The sequence below is a fragment of the Tiliqua scincoides genome, chromosome 1 (genome assembly GCF_035046505.1).
Source record: "Tiliqua scincoides isolate rTilSci1 chromosome 1, rTilSci1.hap2, whole genome shotgun sequence".
Taxonomy (NCBI): domain Eukaryota; kingdom Metazoa; phylum Chordata; class Lepidosauria; order Squamata; family Scincidae; genus Tiliqua; species Tiliqua scincoides.
In genome coordinates this window covers 280,963,240-280,988,814 of record NC_089821.1, presented here as the reverse complement: position 1 = coordinate 280,988,814, position 25,575 = coordinate 280,963,240, and the positions used below count along the sequence as shown (strand labels likewise).

Genomic DNA, 25,575 nt, shown 5'->3' with positions numbered 1-25,575 from the left:
TAGGCTGATGGGTTCTGAGCTGTCTGTGACAGATCAGGAGAGAGATCTTGGGGTGGTGGTGGACAGGTCGATGAAAGTGTCGACCCAATGTGCGGCGGCAGTGAAGAAGGCCAATTCTATGCTTGGGATCATTAGGAAGGGTATTGAGAACAAAACGGCTAATATTATAATGCCGTTGTACAAATCGATGGTAAGGCCACACCTGGAGTATTGTGTCCAGTTCTGGTCGCCGCATCTCAAAAAAGACATAGTGGAAATGGAAAAGGTGCAAAAGAGAGCGACTAAGATGATTACGGGGCTGGGGCACCTTCCTTATGAGGAAAGGCTACGGCGTTTGGGCCTCTTCAGCCTAGAAAAGAGACGCTTGAGGGGGGACATGATTGAGACATACAAAATTATGCAGGGGATGGACAGAGTGGATAGGGAGATGCTCTTTACACTCTCACATAATACCAGAACCAGGGGGCATCCACTAAAATTGAGTGTTGGGCGGGTTAGGACAGACAAAAGAAAATATTTCTTTACTCAGCGCGTGGTCAGTCCGTGGAACTCCTTGCCACAGGATGTGGTGCTGGCGTCTAGCCTAGACGCCTTTAAAAGGGGATTGGACGAGTTTCTGGAGGAAAAATCCATTATGGGGTACAAGCCATGATGTGTATGCGCAACCTCCTGATTTTAGGAATGGGTTAAGTCAGAATGCCAGATGTAGGGGAGAGCACCAGGACGAGGTCTCTTGTTATCTGGTGTGCTCCCTGGGGCATTTGGTGGGCCGCTGTGAGATACAGGAAGCTGGACTAGATGGGCCTATGGCCTGATCCAGTGGGGCTGTTCTTATGTTCTTATGTTCTTAGAGTATCCAGGGCAGAGTCCAAAGTCAATAAACCAAGTCACAGTCCAAGGTCAGATTCCAAAGTAAGTCAGAGTATCCAAGTCAATAAGCCCAGTCAGTCTCCTCTCCTACCTTCAACCTGCACTCCTTCTACAACCCCCCTTCCTGCCTCAGGTGCTCTTTATATCCCTGAGGGCCCTGAGGGCCCTATTGCCTTCAAGTGGCTGCAGCTGTGCAGCACATTCTGCTGAATGCCCAGGCCTTACCCTTATGCCACTGCTGACATCACATCTACCTCCTCACCAGATCTTCCAGGATTCCAATACAAATGGCAGTTATGACATCTGGCTTATCTTACATGGATACTAAAGAACTCCCCCCACCTTCCAGAGGCACCCTGCTGGAAGGAAAAAAGGACACAGACTCCAGAGGTGGGGAAGAGAAGAAGCCAGAGCTGGGGGGGGGGGAAGGTGGGGGGGGGCAGCCACAGGCCAGCTTCTGCCCTGCCTGCCTGCCCTCCCTCACTTAGGCTGCAACCCTCTCCACACTATCCTGGGAGTAAGCCCTATTGACTACAATGGGACTTCTGAGCAGACAAGTTGGTTGGAGCTCTCAGGTTGCAGTCCTCTCCACACTTTCCTGGGAGGAAGCCTCACTGACTACTTGTGAGTAGACCTGCATAGGAGGGGGCTGAGGCTGCAGCCCTCCACACCCTCCTGGGAGGAAGCCCCACTGACTACAGCAGGGCTTACTTGTGAGTAGACCTGCACAGGAGGAGGCTGAGACTACAGCCCTCCACACCTTCCTGGGAGGAAGCCCCACTGACTACAGCGGGGCTTACTTGTGAGTAGACCTGCACAGGAGGGGGCTGAAGCTACAGCCCTCCACACCTTCCTGGGAGTAGCCCAGGGACTACATCGGGGCTTGCTTGTGAACAGACCTGCTGGGCGTGTGCTTCCACTCACCCATCCTTGCGCTTGGCCTTGAGCAGGCTCCAAGGCTGCAATCCCAGGCACCCTTTCCAGGGAGTAAGCCTCATCTGATGTAATGGGGCTTACAACTGAGTAGACAGACATGGGAGCAGGATCCAAGGCTGCCATCCCAGGCACCCTTTCCTGGGAGTAAGCTTCATCCACTGTAATGGGGCTTACAACTGAGTAGACACACATAGGAGCGGGCTCCAAGGCTGCAATCCCAGGCACCCTTTCCTCAGAGTAAGCTTCATCCGCTGTAATTGGGCTTACAACTGAGTAGACACACATAGGAGCAGGCTCCAAAGCTGCCATCCCAGGCACCCTCTCATGGGAGTAAGCTTCATCCACTGTAATGGGGCTTACAACTGAGTAGACACGCATAGGAGCGGGCTCCAAGGCTGCAATCCCAGGCACCCTTTCCTCAGAGTAAGCTTCATCCGCTGTAATTGGGCTTACAACTGAGTAGACACACATAGGAGCAGGCTCCAAAGCTGCCATCCCAGGCACCCTTTCCTGGGAGTAAGCTTCATCCACTGTAATGGGGCTTACAACTGAGTAGACACGCATAGGAGCGGGCTCCAAGGCTGCAATCCCAGGCACCCTTTCCTCAGAGTAAGCTTCATCCGCTGTAATGGGGCTTACTACTGAATAGACACATAGGATGTCTCCTCTGTTGTGGAGGAAAAGCCTCTCCTTGCACTGAGTGGGGACCTGCTCAGGGAAAGGCAGGCTGCAAGGGCTCCCAATGGCTGAGGAGGAGGGCATCCTGCTGGAGAGTTGGGGAAGGGAAAAACAGGGAGCTTAAGCCTGCAGAGCAGGCAAAATTGAAAAGGGAAACCAATGTGGGGCAGGTGGGGGTGAAGGGAGAGGAGGGCAGTGAGCTCAGGGAAGCAGCCTGCCCTCCCAACACAGGTGCCTCCTGTCACCCCCTTTGCCACTTTCACCCAGAGGAGCGCAGCAGATGGCTGAAAGAGCCGCCTGAGACCGCTTGGCAACAAGGCTGCTCTTCTGTGATTAGACTTGCTGAGAGGGTGTGGTTTTGTGGGTTCCTTCTCCAATCTTTGCTGACAATGAGTGATCTGGGAGGAACTTACAGGAATTCAAGCTGAAAGAAAAAACGAAAGTTAAACAGATGGGTGACTCTTATGCTGAAAGGAGAAACTAAAGTTAAAAAAAGCTTCTGGTTTCATCAGGTCATGCTGTGTTTGGTGCTCAGATAATTAACTTCTTATGTCGCAACTTCATATGGGAACAGGAACTTTGCAGATGATTCTGTGAGTAGTATTCCTTCTTTTTAGGAATGGGTTAAGTCAGAATGCCAGATGTAGGGGAGAGCACCAGGACGAGGTCTCTTGTTATCTGGTGTGCTCCCTGGGGCATTTGGTGGGCCGCTGTGAGATACAGGAAGCTGGACTAGATGGGCCTATGGCCTGATCCAGTGGGGCTGTTCTTATGTTCTTATGTTCTTATGTTCTTAGTTCATGATGTAAACCCTTCAGAAAGCTGGTATCCATTGATACTACAAATATCAGGGCTTTTTTTTCTAATGGAACATGGGGGGGGGGACAGAGTTCCGGCACCTTTTTGCAGGGGCCCCTCCCCTTCGGAGGCATTCCAGAAGGGGGGAGCAAAACAGAGGCATTTGCTGGGTGGGTGCTGGGCGGGCACCTGGCCCCTGCCTGACCACACAATGACCCCCTCCTGCCCCCATCTCCAAGCTCTCGCCTGAGCCCAGCCTGCTTCCCCTCCCCCAGCGCTCTGCTTCCCTGCGCAGCTTCCAAGCCGGTGGAGGGCGCGGGGGACACTCGCTGACCCTGAGGAGGACGACGACAGCCAGCCAGCCAGGGAGACAGGCTGCGGCACCCACAGGACGCTCAGGTACTGGCTTGGCGGCAGCGACGGAGGAGGAGGGGAAGGAAGCTGGCTGGTGCAGCCCCCCGTGCCAATCTGCAGCACGAGCCTAGGTGTGTCTACTCAGAAGCAAGTCTCATTGTGCTCAGTGGGGCTTGCTCCTGGGAAAGGGTGCATAGCCTTGCAGCCTGAGAGCCCAAGCCTATGCATGTCTACTCAGAAGTAAGGTCCATTGTGTTCAATGGGGCTTACTCCCAGGAAAGTGTCATAGCCTTGCAGCCTGAGTAGACAGGCAGAGGACGGGATCTGAGGCTGCAGTCCTCTCCACACCTTCCTGGGAGGAAGCCCCACTGCCTCTACTGGGACTGACTTCTGAGTAGACAGGCAGAGGAAGGTCTCTGAGGCTGCAGTTCTCTCCACACTTTCCTGGGAGTGAGCCCCACTGCCTCTACTGGGACTGACTTCTGAGTAGACAGGCACAGGATTGGGCCCTGAGGCTGCCATCCTATCCACAGTAAGCCCCATTCACTAAAGTGGACTTCTGAGTAGACATGCATAGGATTGGGCTCTTAGGCTGCAATCCTAGGCACTTTCCTGGGAGTAAGCTCCATTGACTAGAACAAGACTTACTTCAGAGTAGACATACCTAGGATTGGGCTCTTAATCCTGGCAGAGATATATATCTGCACCTGTTTTCACATGCTAAGGGCAGGTGAAAAGGGATTCTACATGTGTACAACATGCTGTCCAGCCTTGCCAGAGATCCTCCTCATCCTTCCCCCACAAGCATGCCCTCCACCAGCCAGCGTTTGCAGCTCCTCTCCAGCAATACACAGCAGCTACTCAGGGCAGCAGAGAACATACAACTGCATGCCAAGCGCCTTCCCAAAGACACAGAGTATTCTGATACCTGAATTAAACCATATTTAATAGCTTGTTTGCAAACGTAGCTGTTTCTGTGTGCACCTAAGGACCCCTCTCGTGTAAGAATTCCTTTTTTATTCTTACTCCCACAGTTGCTTAGAATAATTTTACTACATGGAACTCATGTAAGCCATTTTTTGGAATCCTCTCCTCGAAGTAGTGCCACACTACATACTACACGCTACAAGTGCACCTGTACAGTATTTTTCCCCATGTGTAGAAAAAGTAGCTAGGGGGAAGGGGATGTGGAGATTGACAGCCCAATCCTATGCATGTCTACTCAGAAGTAAGTTCATCTTTAGGGGGGAAGCACAAAAATTTTTTTATTTCTCCAATAAAAAATGGTTTACAAACAAACAAATAAATAAAAGATTGACAAGTTGTGAGTTCCTGCACTTTTTTTTTTTTACACAAAAAAAGCACTGACAAATATTAAAGGTAAAAGGGATCCTTTGATCTAGCATGTGGGCTGCTTGACCTCCAGGTGGCTCTGTCTTCACCCAGCATACCCCATTCAGCAGCACCTTTTCCAATAGTTCCCATGGACAGTTGGTGCTGATCAGTGGTGTTCCTGGGGGTCCGGGTGCCCAGGGCACCCCCCCCCCCAGTTTTCAGGCCCCTGACCCGGAAGTAATTGTGGTGACATCATCATCACCGCAATTACTTCTGTGTGGCTACCTCCTCCGTTCCCACTTTGAAAACAAGGAGGAACGAAGGAGGCAGCAGAGGCCCTGATGAAGCCTTCCGTGCTGCTTGTAAGTGGCACGGAGGTCTCCTTTGGAGCGGTTTGGGACTGCTGGAAGCTTGTCTGTCTTGGGCACTGCTTCCAGCAGCCCCAGACCTCTCCAAAGGATACCTCCACACCACTTACAAGAGGCACGGAAGGCTCTGTTGGGGCCCAGAAAGCGGTTTGCTCCCCTGCCCTCCTCCTTTATAGGAGGACAGAAAATGGGTGCCCTAGAGCGTCAGCGTGACGGGAGTGCGACTCTCATCATGCTGCCTCTGTAGGGTGCCATCTCCCCTCCACTGGAGGAAACAGGCGCTCTAGAGCGTCAGTGTGACAGGAGTACGACTCCTGTCGCGCTGCCTCTCTAGGGTGCTCCTTTCCTCTTCTTCTATAAAGGAGGAGGGTGGGGGGCAGCACAGTCTGGTGCCGAGTGACTGCTGGAGAGGCAGCTTCTTGCTGCCTCTCCACAGTGACCCTGGCCGCCCCTCCTCCCTCGGGAGGAGACTTTTTTTAAAAGGGAGAGAAGCTGGCGGAGCTGCCAGCTTCTTTCCTTTTAAAGAAAAAGGCAAATAGGCAGCGGGGGGAGAGGCTGAGGAGGTGCCCTGGAAGGTCGGCATCCGGGGCTTTTGCCCCATTTGCCAGGTACGCACTGGTGCTGATGCTGAAGGAGGAGGTAGAAAGGATTCCAGGATCTGGGACAAAGCATCTACCCATTTCTGGCTGATCTCCAGAGACAGAGAGCCCAATCCTATCAAAATTTCTAGTGCTGATGTAGCCCTGCCAACGGGTTGTGCTGCGTCCTGAAGCAGAGGAGGAGTCACTGAGGCCTCCTCAAGGTAAGGGAACGTTTGCTCCCTTACCCTGGAGCTGCATTGTGTCTGCTTTGGTACTGGAAAGTTGGATAGGACTGGGCCCTAAATCACCACCACACTTAATACTAAGCTAGCTTTTTCTTTTTCTGGTTTTGTTTTCACATAGATTTTATGTTTGCAGTGTCCTATTGAGTTTATCTGGTCTCCTTCATTTCCCCAAACCATGCCTCATTATCCACTAGGGGTTCTAGAACCCCTAGTGGATAAAAAAAAATCAGTGGACATCAAATCAGTGGAAAAATAGCTTTAAAGACCCATTTCCAGGTTTCTTGCTCCTCCATTGCTCCTAATGGAATAATTTCATTTCATTAGATTGCATTACTCACCCCATCTAGTGGTAAATAGAAAATAGAAGAACGCTTCTTAGAAGAACATAATAGAATAGGTAGTGGTAAATAGAAAATAGTGGTAAATAGAAAGATCCATCTGAAATGTTGTGGTTCTTGAAAGATAGAACCTTTCTTCAATTGTAAAAATCCCTGTGGGGGTTTAGAACAGCCTGCCTTTGTAAACCGACTTCAATAAAGTCTGAGGAGAAATCTGACGACCAAGAAAGGTGGTATAGAAATACCTGTACTATTATTATTATTATTATTATTATTATTATTATTATTATTATTATTATTATTATTATTATTATTAAATGTGGTATAGCATCTATACTGATGCATTCTGGGGCAAGAATAGAGGAGCAAGAAACTCTGGAGTAGGTCTTTAAAGCTATCTTTAACCCCAGTAAGCTTGCAACTGGTGCAATTTAACAGCATGAAGGTAGAAAATGGCATTTTGGTGCTTTTCTTTGTTACAGGGCTTTTAAATGTGGACCCCAGTATCAGTGGTGAGTCAAATCTGTGGATACCAAACCGGTGAATACTGAGGCACCACCTGTATTACTACTTTTGGATTGAGTCCCCTCAATCCAGTCCCCTGCCTGAGTCCCCTGCAGGCAGGACTGTTAACCCAGTAGAAAAAAAACACTGTACACCACTCTGAGCCCATGTGATAGAGCAGCAATTTTCAACCTTTTTCAGCTCACGACACACTGATAAGGAATTAAAACAGTTGAGGCACACCACCAGTCTTTAAATTGCATTAAATTATTACATTACAATTAATAAGTACAATTAATTTAATTAATTGGGATTTTAGGGGTCCCTGCTATGCCAATCCCAGCTGCTAACTAAAGATGGGGATAGAAGGGCAGGAAAGGGGGGGGGGAAGAAGGGAAAGAGTTCTAGAAGCAAGATAGTTACCTGTCCTGTAGCCCTAATGGGGAGCTGTGGCCAATGGCCCAGTAGGTCAAGGGAGCTGGAAACATTTGGGAACCACTGCTACACGGTTAAAACATTGATCAATATTGCTGCACCAATGAGTCCCCTTGCCTGTGAACCTTGAGTTCCCTGACACAGGCCAGGAGAGGTAAGTAAAGAAAATTTGCACTTACGTCTCCCTAGGCTGCCCTGTCCCCAGTGGGTCTCCTCTATTCTAGTTCCTTGGCTAATGTATGTCTGAAGACCCTTCTGGGGGTAGGTCTGAGCTGGGAAGGGGGATAGGATATGGTATGTGCTGCTGACAAGATCCACCCCCCCCCCATCTTGCTCCTGACCTGGCTTGATCCCTGCTCTGATTCGCTCCCACCTCCAACTTACCAGTGATTGAGGAGGTTCTGTGGCCTGTTGCCACCAGCGTGGGGCTTACCCACCACTGCACTCCTGGTAGCTAGTCACAGAATAATGGAGTGGCTGCAGCAACCTTGGCATTACACTGGTGGACTTCGAGTGTCAGGAAACCAGATGTCCAAAGTTCACACCATCCATTTGAGGGACCTGGATTCCTAGTGAAGTAGTCCATGATGCATTGCTGAACTAGTTGACGTGTGCAGGCAGAGTTGGCTTGAATGGTGTTGCCTGGCATAACTGTATACACAGTTCATGGATTGTATAAATGCGAGGGTATCATGCAGGAGGACAATATAAGAAAATAATTCAAGGGAAAAAAATCACTTCTAACACCTGAGCCTGAGGAAAATCCAGAGCAGGCAATGCTGTGCAGTTGGGGGTTGTTGAAGTACTGCACTTTTGCGGGGAGACCAGCTCACATAGATTTTTTGAAACTACAGTTACTCCTGTTCTTAAAGCAAGCTCTGTCCTCTAAATGTAGGCTGTGGTGTCTCAAATTAAACAGCCAGCCCCTCCCCCAGCAAATCTTAGATGGGGTGAAACAGAGCTCTAGGTGGGGAGTTGTATCACCGGCCCTGAACACAGCTCTGCTTTCCTTCCCTGGTCTTTATAAAATCCCAGATGACTTATTTTTTCTTAATAGAGTGGGGTATAAATTGCATGAATAAATAAGCCAATGTAAAGAGCCAGGGCAAATCATATTGCTAGTTCATGAGGAGACATGGAACTGGAGGTCCATAATATCTGTATCTCTTCTCCAGCTAGATACAGACAATGGCCACGAGCAATCCTGCTGGAACAGAAGAGATGGAGGTGGAACAAGACCCCAGAGGTATAGTATCAAGAGTTCTGGAATGGTTCTGCCAGGGCTTCCGGCCTTTATGCTCAAGGGAGCTGGATCAGCTGCCAGTGGCTGGACTAGGAGCTCTTTTCCAGCCTGCCTCAAGCAGCAAGAGACTTAGCCTGGGTGGGAGGAAGTACAGAAAGGATCCAGCTCCTTTGTGTGGATGAGACTTTTAAGAGCATTTGTTTCCCCTCAAGGCAGCACTGAGCACCTGGAGGGCATGGGAAGGTGAGAACCCTCCACTATTTATAGGGGTGCCTCATAGGTACACCCCAGGATCCCTTACAATCTCACATATGGGCCTGTGTGACTCAAGATGTTCTGAACTACCGTGTTTCCCTGAAAATAAGACGCTGTCTTATATTAAATTGGCTCAAATAAACATACTAGGTCTTATTTTGGGGGTAAGGTCTTATTTTTTTTTTAATGTACAACAATCCACAGTCATTCATGTACAAAAGTATACCGTACAAAAATATCCCCTCAGCACCCAGGAGGATCCCTGCCTGCCTGCCTACTCAGAAGTCAGTCCCTTTATAGTTAATGGGACTTACTCCCTGGAAGGTGTGGAGAGGGTGTTCCCTAAGTGCCCAGGAGGATCCCTGCCTGCCTGTCTACTCAGAGTGCAGCATTCCTGTTGTCATGTTGTCAAACAGTCATGTTGTCCACCCGCCCCAACCGAGGACCCCTCCCGCCCCCCCGCCCCGTCCTGGCCCTGATCGCAACTAGGTCTTATTTTCGGAGTAGGTCATATTTCAGCAATTCTCATAAAACACACTAGGTCTTATTTTCGGGGTAGGTCTTATTTTCAGGGAAACACGGTATCTAATACTAATAACCATGCATATGTGAATATGTCAGAGGAATATTTTAATCTAAGCAGTTATGAACAGTAAAGAAGGGAACATTTATATACACTTACAGTGCAATTATGTATATACTTGTTCAGAAGCAAGTCCAACTGTCTTCCGTGGGGCTTACTCTCAGTTACTGTGTGTATAGCAGCGATTTGCAACCTTTGCTATCTCACAGCACACTGACAAGGCACTAACATTTTCAGGGTATACCACCAGTTTTTTTTGACAATTGACAAGGCACACCGCACTACTGATGGGTGGCTCACATCCCCTAATGGCCCTACTAATAGGGGTGTCGTTAGGGGGCAGACTGCGCTGGGTGACTCCCTATGATAATTATATATCAACTAATATATCATATTATATCATATATAATATGAAATTATATATCAACTAATAACATGTCCTTCAAGCATAACAATAACTTGGTTCCTCTTACTGTAAATGAATCAGTGCAACAAAAAGGATTGTGTTTGCACCTCTCTCTCTCACACACAAAAAATGTGCTGGGAACAGTCTGGTTTGATGGTGATTTGCTCTCTTTTATGTGCTCTTTCCTGTGTTGGTTATTTTGTATGGTTTTTAAAATCATATTTTATTTGTTGCCTTTTTATCGCCACCTTGAGCATCTTAGATTTTAAGAGGAAAGGCGGAAAATAAATCAATAATACTGGTGGATGGGTGAAGACACAGACATTTGTGAGGTCGCATTTTCTGCCTGGCCCTGCTGCCTCCTGGTTGCCGCCACTCCTTTGCAGAATTCCTGTGTTGTCCACAGGCTCACCGAAGTTGGGGACTTCTGGCTTAGTAGCAGAGCAAATGCTTTGAATGCAGATGGCCTCGTGTTCTATACCCGGCACCTGCAGTTGAAGGATTTCAGTCAGCGGTGCTGAGAGAACCAAGAGAGCAGCTGCCAGCCCATATGAATGGTGCTGGGTGAGATGGACCGGTGATCTGCTTCAGTACAAGGCAGTGACATGTGGTCATTCACAGGGACTCTGTTCGAAAGGGGCTGTGGTTCAGGTTCCAGGTAGAATCCCTGGTCCTTTTCTTCCTTCCAAAGGGCCTGGTAGCAGGCCTGGGACAGCCACAGGCATATGGCTGTCTGGGCTGGGTGGACCAATGGTCTGACTTGGTGTCCAGGCATCTTCACAAATGCAAAGAAACTGATCTTGCGTCTCTGTTGTCGGTAAGTTCTTGTTAACTGGAACAATGTTCTAACTTTGACAAGGTGCTGAGGGAGAAGACCCACGCCCTGCTTGTGAGAGGCCTCGCAAGCGCCGGAGGTTAGATGACAAGTACAAGGCTTTTAACGAGGATGAGAAAGTGCTCCTGAAGAAATGTGAGTGTGATGGGAAAGGTGACTGCAGCCTAAGGGGTGAAGGGCAGGGCAAGAATAGAGCTTGTGCTGGAGGGTCTTGAGGGTAACATGGTAACATTCCTAGGGGAGCAGTGTGTGTTTCTCAGGTGGTCCAAACCTGCCTGGTAAGAACATGATTAAAATAGGAACCTGAATAAATTAGGATCAGCCCTGAATGAGGAAGTTGCAGCTAGGAAATTTCCAGAGTCTATCAACTGCTATTGAAAGATGATGGTCGGAATCAGTGGAGACCACCTAGGCAGAGGTGCCTTATTGCCCAGATTGGGTGGGGGCCTGGGGCTAACAGGTCAACTTTATTATCACTCAGATCCCATGCTGTGTTATCTCTGGTGCTTCCTCTCAGGAATGCTGCTGGTCTTAATTTGGAATAGCTTGCTCTGAGGGCACAAGATTAAAGAAATGGAACAGAAACTCATTTAAGGAGCGACATGCAGTCAATGGCTGTTAAAACTAATATGATGAGAAATCTTTAATGATGTGCTCAAAAGCATCTGCTGGAAGAGGAAGAAAGTCTTTCTTGTCCCTTTTCTGTGCCACCTGCTCCTTGGGAGATGTTCTACTGCATAATGGGACAGCTGGTCAGAAAAGAAAGAGCCATTGGCTGCCACTTTCTGGTATTGTGCTCTTGCAGTACAAATACTCTGTGGATTAAGTACCACAGGCAAAATTATGCAGATCAGACAAGTTGGAGTTTTGTTTTTGCTCAGTGTATTATTTTCAAAATCCTGATTTTAAAATCATTTGGAATTTGTTTGGCAAGGACAGGAAGAAATCCAGAGATGGGTATTGAAAAAGAGGATACTATAGAGCAGCTGGACTAGATGGGCCTATGGCCTGATCCAGTGGGGCTGTTCTTATGTTCTTATGTAAAGTGGGGCGTTGCAACACCCCAACTAGGGAAGCTCTGTTGCTGCCCCCTTAAGGGGTGGGGTGACAGTGACGACATGATTGCCAGGATTTTGTTGCCACTGGCGGGGAAAAAAATTTTTTTTAGACTTTTTTATACAGGGGTAGGTTGTTGTGGCTCTCTGGAGGGTCCAGGGAGCCAGTGGCCCCTTCCCCAGGACTCCTCGCACCTCCAAACTGCTCTAAACTGCGCTCCCAACCCACTTCTGGTTTCATGCTGAACATAACAGCCCAGTTGGATCAGGGCAAAGGCCCATCTGGTTCAGCTTCCTGTATCTTGCAGCAGCCCACCAGATGCCTTAGGGAGCACACAAAACTACAAGAGACCTTCATCGTGGTGCACTCCCTTGCATCTGGCATTCTGAGGTAGCCTACTTCTCAAAAGCAGGAGGTTGCCCTTGCCCATCGCAGCTCGCAACCTGTGATGAACTTTTCCTTTAGAAATCTGTCCAATTCCCTTTTAAAGGCATCTAGTCCAGATGCCATCACCACATCCATTGGCAAGGAGTTCCACAGACTAATTACACACTGGCTAAAGTAATATTTTCTTTTGTCTGCCCAAATTCTCCCAACACTCAATTTTAGTGGATGTCTCCTACGTGTTGTGTGTGAGAGAAAAGAACATCCCTCTATCCACTCTATCCATCCCCTGCATAATTTTGTATGTCTCAATCTTGTCCCCCTTCAGGCACCTTTTTTCTAGACTGAAGAGCCCCAAATGCCACAGCCTTCTCCCCATAAAGGAGGTTCCCCAACCCAATAATCATTTTGGTTGCTCTCTTCTGTACCTTTTCTATTTCCACCATATCTTTTTTTGAGATGTGGCAACCAGAACTGGATGCAATACTCCAGGTGTGGCCTTACCATCGATTTGTATAACGGCATTATAATATTGGCCGTATTATTCTCAATACCTTTTTTTAATGATCTCAGGCATGGAATTAGCCTTCTTCACTGCTGTACACTGTTACTTTAATCGATCTGTCTGCCAGCACCCCAAGATCTTTCTCTGATCTGTCACAGACAGCTCTGAATCCATTAGTCTATTTGTGAAGTTTTGATTTTTTTGCCCCAGTGTACATTACATTTCATTTACTTTCATTGAAACGTCTCTGCCATTTTGCTGCCCATTCTGCCAGTTTGGAGAGATCCCTTCTGCTCTTCACCACTTGGAAAAGTTTAGCGTTGTCTGCAAACTTGGCCACATCGCTGCTTAACCCTGTCTCTAGATGAAAAGTGGAAGTGGGTTGGGAGTGGAGTTTAGAGCAGTTTGGAGGTGCAGAGAGACCTGCAGAGGGGTCCGCGGGCTCCCTGGACCCTCTGGATTTCCATAATGAACCCCTGGTAAGTCTAAAAACTCCTTATGTCTCTGGCAGCTGCGCAATCCTGGCAATCACATCGTCATCCACCCCCCTCCATAAGGACTTATAGCAGCCCAACTCTACCTGTGAACTTTCTGGGGTGGGGGGGGGAGAGTGGGAGGAGGGTGGCCCCTGGGGCGGATGGGGAGTGGAAGGCGGGGCTGGGACCTGGCAGTTATGCCAGATCCCAACCCTGTTCCTCAAGCAGTGTGGAACAGCTTCAAGCTGCTCCACTCTCCTCAGACTTGTGCCACCACAGGAGGTGGTACAAGTCCAAGGAGACCCATAGGGGCTGCAGTGGCTTATCCAGGGGTAAGGGGCTGAGCCACTTTGTTGCCCTATCTCTTGCTGGATACAGCACAAGCCTCCTGGCTTGCCTGTTCCAGTGCAAGATAGGATTGCGCTGCACTTTTTGTGCTGACTGGCAGAGTGGTGGGAGAAGGATGGGATGGGGACAGGGAGGGAGTGTATTGGGGCAGGGGGTGGGCCCCTTTATAACATATGCTACAGGCCCCACACTAGCTTAATCCGGCCCTACTTGAACTACCAGATTCCATTCTATGACTGTATAACAAATAATTTTGAGTCTTTCACTCTTCGTTGCAATAACTTGAGTTATCCAGAGAGATAGGCTGCCTGCCTTAGCCATAGCAGTCATAACCAGGCTTCACCAGCACATTTTGATTCACAGCCTAGCCCAAGCTTAGGACTGGGTGTTTCTAAATTCTCTTTATGTCAAACTGTGTTCTTTAGACGATGACCTGGAAACCAAGACAAGGAAGATTATTGAGGCAACATATGGGAAATTTACTGCTTTGACCCAGGGCACAATGCCAGAAGGAATTAACTATCTTAAGTGAGTTTTTGACCTTCCTTTTATATCTGTCAACATGTCTTCCTTCCATATGTCTTTCTACTATACCTGTCAACATGGTCTTCATTTACCCCTTTTGTCTTCAGGTGCTTCAAGCTATAGATGTGTGCCTTTGAACATCTCCCAAGTATGAGATGTTCCACATGGCCTCCTGGTTTATCATTAGACTGCCAGGTTCTTGGGATGGGCCAGACCATGGGGGCCAATATCAGATGCTTCCAAGAAATAACTTTCTATGAAGGCCACACCTTAAAAAGTATGGCTAGAAGGAGTATGATGTTGTAATTGAGAGGATCATTTGGTTTAAGAAGGTGTCCCAGAGGACCAAGTCCTTTTCATGAGCACCTCACTGAAGCACAAGGCAGACAAAAGAGTGTTTCAGAGGTGGAATAAGTGGTTGGAAGGTGAGCTTACTGCTTGCTGCGTGTAGGTTAATCTCCTCTTTGTTCCTGGATTGTGGTAAGCAAGTTTCTCGGTGACTTGTATTATTTCAAAAACAGATTCTGAAGTGACCAGAGATGATCTCAGAATGAAAATCAACATGTCTACATATCAAGGGCAGTGATGCCTCTATCATACCATCTTTCATTCTCTTAAGTAGTGTTGTCACCAGATTGCTGGAAGCCTTGGCACCCCCTTACCCACCTCCTGATAGAACACTGGGCATTACTGCTGCTACTGAGGGGTCAAGTCGGCCAAGTGTGCCCTCCAATGAGTTGGCCTTTCTGCCAGAGGTATCACTAGTTGCCCCAGAAACCTGGGCGGTGACATCACTTCTGGGTTCTCCTAGAAGAGAAGGTGATGGCAATGGCAGTGGCAGTAGCTTTGCAAGCTCACTGCCACCCTGTTCCCTCTTGTTGAGCCTCCAAAGAAGAAGGAATGGAATGGCAACCAGATTGCAAAACTGCCAAAACAGGAGGAGAAGGCAGCAGCAGTGGCCTGTGTACCTGCGATCATGGCTGGTGCTGCTGTTGCTGCTTCGCCCACCACTGCCATCTTGTCTGGGTCTCATGGTGCACCCCCTTCTGGCCTGGCACTGGGGGTGGGCCCCCCACTTGCTACACTAGTGCATGTGTCAGATCTGTGTCAGATCTGGCTGATCCCCATCACCGCCCTCAGCTCTCTTGAACTATTGTTGGTCTCCAGACCTCATTCTCCACACAACGGACATTAGAAGATGATACTGTTAACTTGTGGATGGAGCTTTTGAGGTGTTGGGATTGTTGAAAGAGAAGTTCCTCCTACTTCTGTCTCTGTCCCTCTTTCACAGGAAGCGACTGGACACCTTGAAGGAAAAGACTTCCCTGGACTCAATTTGCATTGGGTTCCTTGGACCTACAGGGGCAGGGAAGAGTTCTCTGATCAATGCCATTTTGGGGAAGGAGTTGTTCCTGCCAGTCTCATGTAGCAGTACTTGCACTTCCTGCACTGTGCATGTGACGAGAAGCACAAGTGACTTTTATGAAGCCAAAGTTCACTTGCTCTCAGACCAGGTAAGTGTATGTTCCTTCCTTGCAATAGAAGAATTATTCTTCCTGGAAGAATCCCTGTTTCCTTCTATTACAAGAAATACCTGGCCAAGGCAGAAATACTGGGAAGAGAATTGGGGTCTGACATACATGACCACACACTTCTTCTGAGACACCCTCATTTCTGTGCCTCATTCTCAGATCACCTTTCTTGGGCTGGCATTTGGGGCCACATAGGTGAAAAATGATTCCTAAGGCAAACAGCCCCTCCTCACATGACCCTTTGGTTTGCAAAATCCCAAGAGTGTACTGATGACACCCTGCTCCAAATCTCCCGATGACCTCTCCTAGTGGTTTCATATTCATGCTGAATAGCATGGGGGGCAGGATCAAACCTGAGGTACTCCACAAGTAGGAGGCCAGAGTTCTGAACAAGAATCCCCCAGCACCACCATTTGGGCACAGTTGGACAAGAAGGAGAGGAACCACTGCAGTACCATGCCACCGAGACCCGACCAGTGGTCCATGGTGTCACTCCCTATGACTAGCCTTCAGTGCAGGTCATCCACCAAGGCAACAAGTTCCAAAGCCTGGTCTGAAACCAGAAAGGGTTCAGAAAATCCATCTCTTCCAGGACTGCCTGGAGCTGGGATGTCACAACCCTCTCAATCACTTTTTCCCCAAAGGAGAGGTTGAATATTGACTTATAGTTGTCTAAAATAGTAAAACCCAGAGAGGGCTTTTTTAAGAGGGGTGAATTGCCAAGGCAATTGCCAAGGCACTAGGCAGCACCCCCTCAGTGATGTATTCACAACCCTCTCAACTCACTTAGCCGAACCTCCCTGGGCTGATTGCATGAGCCATGCTGGGTAAGGATTGGGTGGGCAAGAAGCTGGTCTCACATTCCAGGAATCCTTTCCACATCCTCAGGCTGTATGAGCTGAAAAGAATCCCAGATTACTGGAGAAGCAGTTGCCCAGCGTAGCTCCACAGACTTTGTCAATGTGGAATCTAAGTTGAGGCAGATGTGAGCAATTTTATCCACAAAATGTCTAGCAAACTTGTCACAACAGATCACAGAGCAGTCCTGTGGGGCTAGATGTAAAAGCCTTGCACCACACCTGCAGTGCAATCCTACCTTGCACTGGAACAGGTGGGCCAGGAGACCTGCACTGTATCCAGCGCAAGACTGGGGCCAGAAGTGGCTCAGCCGGAGGCAAGGGGAAACTCTTGCCTTTACCCTGGGTAAGTCACCACAGCCCCAATGGGTCCCCTTGAACTTGCGCCACCTCCAGTGGTGGCATACATTCGTAGTGCTCAGGGAATAGGGTTGGGATCTGGCATAAGAGCCAAATTCCAGCCCCGCCTTCCGCTCCCTGCCCGCCCACTCTGGGACTGCCCTCCGCCTGCCCTCCCCTGCCTCGGAATGCCTCCCTCCCACCTCCTCCCCACCATCCCCAGTCCCCTGCGACGGCTGAGCTCAGCTGATGCAACTCTCCCCAAGTCAGCACAGAGGCTGGATGCAGCGCACATCCCTGCACTGGCGCAGGCGACTCTTGAGGAGGCGCAAACATGCATTATGGCACATTTGTGACCCTCCTGGGCTGGTGGAAGGGACTTGTGCTGGCCTAGGGCACGGTCAGGATTGCACCCAAAATAATTCTGCTGGACAACCATCTGTGGATGCAATGGTAGCAGAGAAAAAAATCTCTTTGCTGCCATCACTGCCATGGAGTAGGCACTATAATAAGCTCTAACCCGTGTTCAGTTGGAGTCTTCCTCCACTGTCACTCAGGATGTCTGCCCTGTCATTTCATAGGCTGTAGCACCTCAGTAAACTAAGGAGTGCTTTTGGTTCTATGACCTCCCAGTACCACCAACTGGGGACAGTCCAACATTACCACCAAGACCATCCTGGCCAGCTCAAACAGGGCAGCAAGGCAGATGGAGCACTAATAGAATTCAACGTCATGCCAAGACCCTCAAACCTGGCACTGTGCTGGACAGGGTACCTGGAGAGGGAGATGGTTTTTTGGTAGACCAGCACTACCCCAAGTCTCTGACCCTGCAGACTTAGCTGCTGAAGCACACAGAAACCTGGCAGACCCAGCTGGGACTCACTCCTACAGCTTCTTCCAATCAGGTTTCTGTGATACAAGCCGCAGGTTAATCCTGGATCAGGTGAATCTTATTATTCACTGACCTGTCGTCAATCAACAGCAACTTCAGATCTGCAGGGTAAGTGTTAGAACCACCATGCCCTCTTCGCATAACCCTGACACATTTTTGTCAAGGCCTATTATCACCCACAACCTAACGCAACCACAGCTTACTTGCCCGCTAACACTCAAATAACAAAACACATGCAGCAAAGTGGTTGGAACTATGCTCTAATACAGGGGTGTCAAACCCGTTTCATATCAAGGACCAAATAACATTCATGATGCCTGCTGAGGGCCGGAAGTGTTGTCATCAGGTAGGAAATGATGCCATTAAACAAATCATAACCAAAAATAAGCACTTTTTCTCACTTAGGAACCCATTAGCTGCAAATGACAGAAGAGAAAACACACAAATCTTGATCATATTTCAAGATATTGGAGAGCCCAATTTTCAATTGGGCTGCCCTTTCAGAAGTAACGCCTCAGCACTGCTGAGCAGCTGAGGGCCTGAGGGCCAGATAAAAAGCTTCTGCGGACCGCATCCATCCCCCGGGCCTTATGTTTGACACTCCTGCTCTAACCTTTCAAAAATGCAAGCTCTTACCTGGTATTTCTGTGCCATAGTCTCCCCTTGTACTCTGCCTCTAAGCATAACGTTGTTGTTGTTCAGTCATTCAGTCATATCTGACTCTTTGTGACTTCTAAAAATAATGGAAAAGATGGCAAGGGTGGTGCAGTAGGCTTTAGGGTGACCAGTTCTCACCAGGTTACCCCATGCCAAAGGGTGACTACCCTATCTCAAAGGAAGATGATCAGTCTTACCCACATAAGCCCCAAGCTTCTCTCCAAGAAGCTGTAGAACCTGTGTGGCCAATGTCAAGCTGCACCTTCTCCCACATCTCACTGGTGACGGTAGTTGCAGACAACATGTGATGCTGTATGTCATTGCATTCAGCGTCCCCTTGCCCTGCTGGCTTCTGCTTCATGAGGTGTCTGTATGTGTAAACAATGAACACAAGGCTAATGCACCACACATCTTCACCTATCCTGTACTAGGAAGCAGGGGGAACCATTTGTGTCCTAGAACATGTAGTTAGGTCCTACGAGTTCCCTGAGAGAGTGAATTTAGGGTGAGAGAGGCAAAAGGGGGCTTCTCTGCTTTCTCCTGGTTATGTTTTGCTTTACCTTTGACTTGAGATCCTGCTTCTCCTTGTCTGTATCTCCTTATGCTTTCCTGAGCGTTCACCTTCAGTGGGGGGCGGCAGTCCTTGGAGCGTGCAAATCCCCCATAGCTGCACAACATCTTTTACGGGGCTTCAAATTGTGAAAATACGGTTTATTTCTTGCTGTTCTTTTTTGCTTCCAGATTATAATTATAGGCCCAAATCACCTTCTTTTGAGGAGTTTGGGGGCGGGGGGCACATAGTCTACTACAAACTGGTTCTTTCCCCCAAATTTTCACTGACAGGAATGGAAAGATGAGGTGAAGAAATGTGTGGCGATTTTGAGCAGAATTGAAGATGAGGATAATGATGATAATGAAGTTGACACATATGACGACAGTGTTCAAGAAGCCAGCTCTACACTCTGTGGAATTTATGGGGATGGAGCAGAAAAGAAGGCTTATGAAGATTTGTTGAAGATGAAGATGAAGGTGACTCTTCCTCCCAGAAGAATAATTAAAATCAAAGAAAAGGAGGTAAGAAAATTCTCCCATCATTTCTTGCTTTTTGCCTTCCTGTGTCATGCTATTTGGGGAAATGGCAGCAAACAATTCAGAGAACGCATGAAAAGTGGATGAATCACAGCAACACATTGTCCAGTCTGTTCAGGATACGATGAAACACATGGCAATTAAAAGGCAAATTTTGCCAAATTGTCCAGCTAACAACCCAATCCTAATTGGCTAAACCACTGGCAGAACCTGCCTTGCACCAGCAAAGACTGCCGTGCGGTAGTCATAGAACAGTCTCTGAAGTGCAGCTGTAGCAGTCCCTTGTATGGTGATGGATCTGCTTAATGCCTGCTGACCAGGTAAGCAGGCAGGGGAGGTGGGACAGAAGCCCAGGGAGGGGGAGGGATGGGGGAGTGGGCTCTCTTGCTCATCTCTGAAAGAAGATGATCACCGGACAAAGAATGATCACTGGACAAAGGTGGACGGTTTGATTTGTTCCTTTGGATGAGATAGGGTAGAAGGAAGAGCCAAGGGGGTTCTTGCCTTACAGTTGGCTAGAGAAGCGCAGGGATGGGGAGGTGGCAGGGAAGCCAGGGGGAGGGGGGAGAGGCGGTTTGTAGCAATCACGCCTGCCAACTGCATGGCTCTTGTGAGCTCTGTTGTTATGTGGGAGGAGGAAGCTTCAATGAATGACCAGCTGCAAGGGCACTATTTCTGAGTACAGCTGCAAAGGATTGGGTCATCCTGGCAAGCCTCACAGCTGCTGCACATAACCCTCCTCCCTCTTGCAGCTTCTATCTGTGCTCTGGCACAGTCCATTCCACTCCCTCCCTTCTTGTTTACTGATGAGATGGAGATGTCAGGGGAGTGTTTAAAGAGAACTCACATACACACACACCAGCAGCAGCTCCATTTTTTCCACAGCTGGCTTTTTAAAGGGAATTATGTTTCCTAGTTTCAGCAGGGCAAAGAGCCACTGCAGACACCACATCCTATCTGCTTGCAATATCTTCTGCATTTCCACTGCAGTGACTTGACTGCTATGGCAATCAAGCCATGCTGAATTTACCCATCCCTGTTAGATAGTGCGTAAAGTTCAGACAGTGTTTCTGCAATCCTTGTGATTAAAGTAATGTCAAAAGTGGCCTTCAAATTGTGTCTTGCTGACAGATTGCCCATGGCAAGAGGTGAGCTTTCTTACTGGGTTGAAGAAATGTCACTGAGCTTCTCTACTGGCCCAATACAAGATGGGAGAATAAAGCAAAGCAGTATCCCTCTCCCCCCACAAGAAACAAGCCCACCAGCCACTTCTACAGGGACCATAGCAACACTACCAGCCAGGGATGGGCACTCTACTTGAGTCACATTAAGTGGCTGTTTTTGATGACTTGAGTTGATTCGAGTCATGGATGTCGCTAGCCCCAATGTAACTCTGGGCCAGAGATTCAAAAAAAGAGAGTAGACTCTAAATGACTGGAGTTCCTATCTCTTTAGTGTACCAGCTTTCAGAAGAAGGCAGCAGCAGATGTGGTGGGAGGGTAGGTTTGTTCCAGGAGGCAGGGGTCGGGAGGTGGTGGTTGAGGTGAGGAGGAAGGCTCAATTTTTTTTTTTTTGCTTTACAAGGTTGTGGGAGGAAGCAGAAGGTGGGTCAGTGAGGACACAGGGGGAAGGGGCTCTTCAAGATATATAGGAATGGCTTAATTTTTTTTTCTGGATGGGGGGGAGAGAAGGAGGTGTCCAAAGGATGGAGGGAGGGGGCTTTTGCAATAGGAACAAACAGCTGGAGTTTTTTTTTCCTATATAAGCCATGGAGGAGCAAAAGGAGGCAGGAAGGTTTTTCTCAGGGAAGTCCTTGACTCATGACTTAACTCGTTTCTCAAAATGACTCTGACTTGGGACTTGAAAGACTTGAAATTTTTCTAAAGTTGAGTTGTGATGCTGCACTCTATGACTCATGAGTTGAGTCGCAGGGTTGCTAACTTGTGACTCAACTTGCAACTCGGGCTCAGTAATTTCAGGACATCCCTGTGTGAAAGTAAGGATCAGGCCCACACTCTAGACACCCTGCCATCACCCTGTTTTACAGCCCCAGTTCCAGACTCCCATCAGTCTAGGGCAGTGGTTCTCACACATTTAGCACCGGGACCCACCGGGACAGAATGAGAATCTGTCGGGACCCACCGGAAGTAATGTCATGACAGAAAGTGACACCAACAAGCAGGAAAATTTTTAACTATCCTAGACTGCAATACTACTCACACTTACCAAAGAGTAAGTTTCCTTTACTATCATTGTTGAAAGAGTATACATAGTAGTTTGTTAAAAGTACAGGTCTATAACATTTCCCCAAATGCAGTCACATATCATGGTAGCATTAAGTCTAATATATAAACAATAAAATATTGAAATGAATGGGGAACCACCTGAAATTGGCTCACGACCCACCTAGTGGGTCCCGACCCACAGTTTGAGAAACACTGGTCTAAGGGGGTTTCCATGCCCAATTTAGGTTCTTAGATAGACTAGGCATTTAAGGGGTTTGAATCTCAGCTTAAGTGTCAAGCCTACAGTTCTTAGTTGTGGTTCTCCCATTCCTTGCCATATCAAGTGGGCACAACATACCTTAAGACAGCAAGGCACAGTTCTTAGCTAATTAAACCAAATTACTGAGTACCAAATCTTGGTAGGACTGCCAACACCGTGAATATACCAGTGCCTCAGCTCAGAAACTCTGAGGCCATATGGGCTTACATCAGCCCTCTCAGGCCCTTGGCTACCTCTGACTCAGGGACCCAGGCTTCAAGGCTCTGGTCTGTAACTGAGGCTTTTCTTGGTAGCTCAACCAAGCAGCTAAGCTGGACAGCTGACTCCCATTCCCAGGACTCAAGACCAAACTCAGGCCTGTAAAATATATTTTGGTTTATTGAAGAAATTTAAGGTTACATAACATATCAAGGCAGCAATTGCAAAAGATACAGACTTCCAGAAACACATCAGTTCTAAAATAACAAAACAAGCTTTCTGACTACACTTGCCAGATGAGATCTATATCTCACCTGGGTTCTCTGATTACTTCGTAGCAGCCAGGCTGACATCCAAGCCTCACTGCCCAAGGGAAGCACATGACACCCTCTGAGGATCTCTTGTTATCCCCTTATGTTAATTACACCTGCAATAGACAACTAGGATACAGGATGGTCTGAAATGTCTAGAAGGGCTAGCTAACAGCCCACTATCAGTCACTGCTCTACCCCTCCCAACCAGAAACTGCACAGCTGTGGGGAATCTTCCTTGATGAGTGCGTCTTTGAGCCAGCAAGAAGTGCTCCTTTCTTTGATTGGCTACCTGTCCTCCTGGCCACTGAGAAGCAGAAAACACATTCCTTTCTCACACTAATTACCACTTTTCCCACCAGCTGCAAAGAAGCAGTTGCAACTCTAAGATGGATTCAGATTTGGGCCTAGATTTTACCTCTTCATTGCACCCTGCTACCAGCAGGCATCAGTCATGGCACTGCTTGCTGGCAGTTTCCCCATCAACCAGGAAACAATGAATTGAACACTTGTGTTGATATAGAGCCATTCCTTTCACAGGGCCTCAGTCGTCCCGTCCCCCCCCCCCCCCCATGCAGAGCAAGCCAGGTACCATGACCCAAGCACCATCTGTTGTGTGAACCCCCGTGGTACAGGCAGCAACTATTTGTTCTTATTAATGTGTTGGTTGGTTCATTTATCACAATGCTTATTTTTCTTATGTCCCTGTAAGCCTCCCGATCACCAATGAGTCTCCTTGGACCTCCACCAGCTCTTTGGCTGGTACAAGTTCAAGGAGAGAAAGGGGGCATGTCAGGAGGTGAGGAAGGGGATAGCATCCTGGGACAGGTCACATGTGCTAGATCACATCCCCTTGCTCTGTGACACACATCCTCCGCTCCCTGGTTTCTGGCCTGTTCTGCACACCCCCTGCCTCTTCCACTCACCCTGCCAGCTGACCTGTGCTCCTGTGGGGAGGCGGGAGTTAGAGTGGGTCATTGCCTCTGCAGCCATTTCAGATGGCAGTTATGAAATGGTTGCCTGCTGTTCACAACACAGTAAGGCCTTTGCAATGTAACTGTCATTATGATGTCACAACCCGTCCAATAGGATTGGGCCTTATCCTGCCACAATAGTTCTCTGGATTTCCCTTTGCAATTTCTCACTGAGTCCCCCATGAGTGCATGTTACATGTGTATCAGAGCCCACCCTGTAACAGATGTCTCTTTGTTCATGGAAGGCAATGACCAAAAAAACCTCTCACTTGATATCTAATAAGAAAATATTTCCTTACTCAGCGTGTGGTTGGTCTGTGGAACTCCTTGCCGCAGGATGTGGTGACGGCATCTGGCCTGGATGCCTTTAAAAGGGGATTGGACAAGTTTATGGAGGAAAAATCTATTACAGGTTACAAGCCATGATGTGTATGTGCAACCTCCTGATTTTAGAAATGGGCTATGTCAGATGCAAGGGAGGGCACCAGGATGCAGGCCTCTTGTTATCAGGTGTGCTCCCTGGGGCATTTGGTGGGCCGCTGTGAGATACAGGAAGCTGGACTAGATGGGCCTATGGCCTGATCCAGTGGGGCAGTTCTTCTGTTCTTCTGTTCTTATGGGCTGGTAAGTTGGTAATAAACCTAGCAGTTGGAAGTCCGAAACTCTGAGGTTGGCAACTCTTAGAGAAAAGGGAGCTTTGGATTGAGATTCCTTTAGGACAAATTGATTTATTCTATATGTCAATGTTTGTGTTGCAGGGCAAAGAACTATCTAGAAAACTGGGTTCTTATGTTCGTGTTCAGAATGAAGGCTCTGATGTTCTCTGGCCACTAGTCAGTTATGTAGAAGTAACTGTTCCAGGATCGAACATGCTTCCAGATGGCATCACACTTGTGGACATTCCTGGGACGGGAGACTTTAACAGCAAAAGAGATGAAATGTGGAAAGAGGTGATGAGTTTTTCCTCCTCTAATAGAGCAGTAAAGAAAATATTACAATTTTGGGTACTGGAATCTACTTTAAGGCTTTAATGGAATAGAATCTGACAAATTAGAAAACTTAGGGGGAACAGACTCTGCTGCAGAGTCATTGCAAATACCAGATGTCCAACATAATATGCTGTCACCCTCTTGTCCAAAATGATGAGGGTGAACTTGACTTGGAAAAAGAAATCAGGAACCCATCCAAAGGAGAAGGTGTTGTAGTAATTACCTGCACCTAGATTGGGTAAATTCATGTTTAGAGAGAAAAGTTCTAGGTACACTAGACTGCCCTTGAATAGTTGGTCTTGGAACCAGCCAGAGGGGAGGCTCAATGGTGCCCTGGGCCAGTGTAAGATATAAGTGTTGTTGAAACATTATGGAACAGCAACCATAGTGCTCTGTAGTTCATTATATATGTAACTGGAATGTTTTCAAGGAGGTCCCGTACAGACAATCTGGACTTCTAGAAAGGGGACTTGTAAAAAGGAAGCTTGGAGGGAAAGTCAAAAAGTCTCTTCAGTGTGCATGGAACTTGTTTAAAATCACAATAGTAGGAGCTCAATGAGAAGGGAATTGCTGACAGCGCAATCCTAATCTGTGCTGGAACAGGTAGGCTGACTGGCCTGCACTGTATCCAGCATAGGTTAGCTGTGGGCAAGGGGGCAACTTGGAGTAAGGAAACTTAAGTCCCCTTACCCCTAAAGCCCAAGCCAGCGCTATGGGGCTACAGATTTGCGCCAGCAAGAACGCTGGCGCAAATCCAAGTGGCCTGCGTAAGGCTGACTGGGTGGCAGATGTGAGTTAGGATCCAACCTTAGTGGTAGATCCTGGTTCCATCCCCCTCCCTGGGCTGGTCCGCCCACCAGCCTGCCCTCCCTCCTCCCTCTCCAAACTCCTGAGCCTGCCTAGGGAGGCCTGTGCAAATGTAACCTGCCTGTGTTGGAGGCAGAATTTGGAGGCTGGTGTGTGGAGACCAGATTTGGCCTTCGTGGGCCGGTGCACGTCCTTGTGCTGCCCAGGCTTGCCCTGGCCCAATGGTTTGTAAAACTCATGGGTTGGGCATGCTCAACGAGCCCAACAAGTGCCTAGGATTGTGCTCTAAGTAGAAAAGACACCAGCAGGTCCAGGAGGCAGCCAGCATGACTCATGAGTGAAAGAAGCTATAAAAGGCAGGAGGGAA

General features: G+C 48.3%; 1 protein-coding gene across 5 annotated transcripts in view; it reads left to right on the top strand.

Moving 5' to 3' along the window:
* The first annotated feature begins 2,968 nt into the window (after nt 1-2,968).
* Nucleotides 2,969-25,575, top strand: part of NUGGC (nuclear GTPase, germinal center associated) — a 54,807-nt gene continuing 32,200 nt past the window's right edge. Inside the window, exons 1-8 of one of the 5 annotated variants that reach the window (XM_066626734.1) lie at nt 2,969-3,077; nt 3,578-3,681; nt 8,618-8,688; nt 10,789-10,899; nt 13,959-14,061; nt 15,350-15,572; nt 19,179-19,409; nt 24,171-24,362. In XM_066626734.1, the coding sequence (XP_066482831.1) occupies nt 8,631-8,688; nt 10,789-10,899; nt 13,959-14,061; nt 15,350-15,572; nt 19,179-19,409; nt 24,171-24,362 (918 nt within the window). In that variant the 5' untranslated portion in view covers nt 2,969-3,077; nt 3,578-3,681; nt 8,618-8,630. Of the gene's footprint in view, nt 3,078-3,557; nt 3,682-8,617; nt 8,689-10,788; nt 10,900-13,958; nt 14,062-15,349; nt 15,573-19,178; nt 19,410-24,170; nt 24,363-25,575 lie in introns of all 5 variants that reach the window. The other 4 variants (XM_066626733.1, XM_066626735.1, XM_066626732.1 and 1 more) reach the window with 4 other exon arrangements.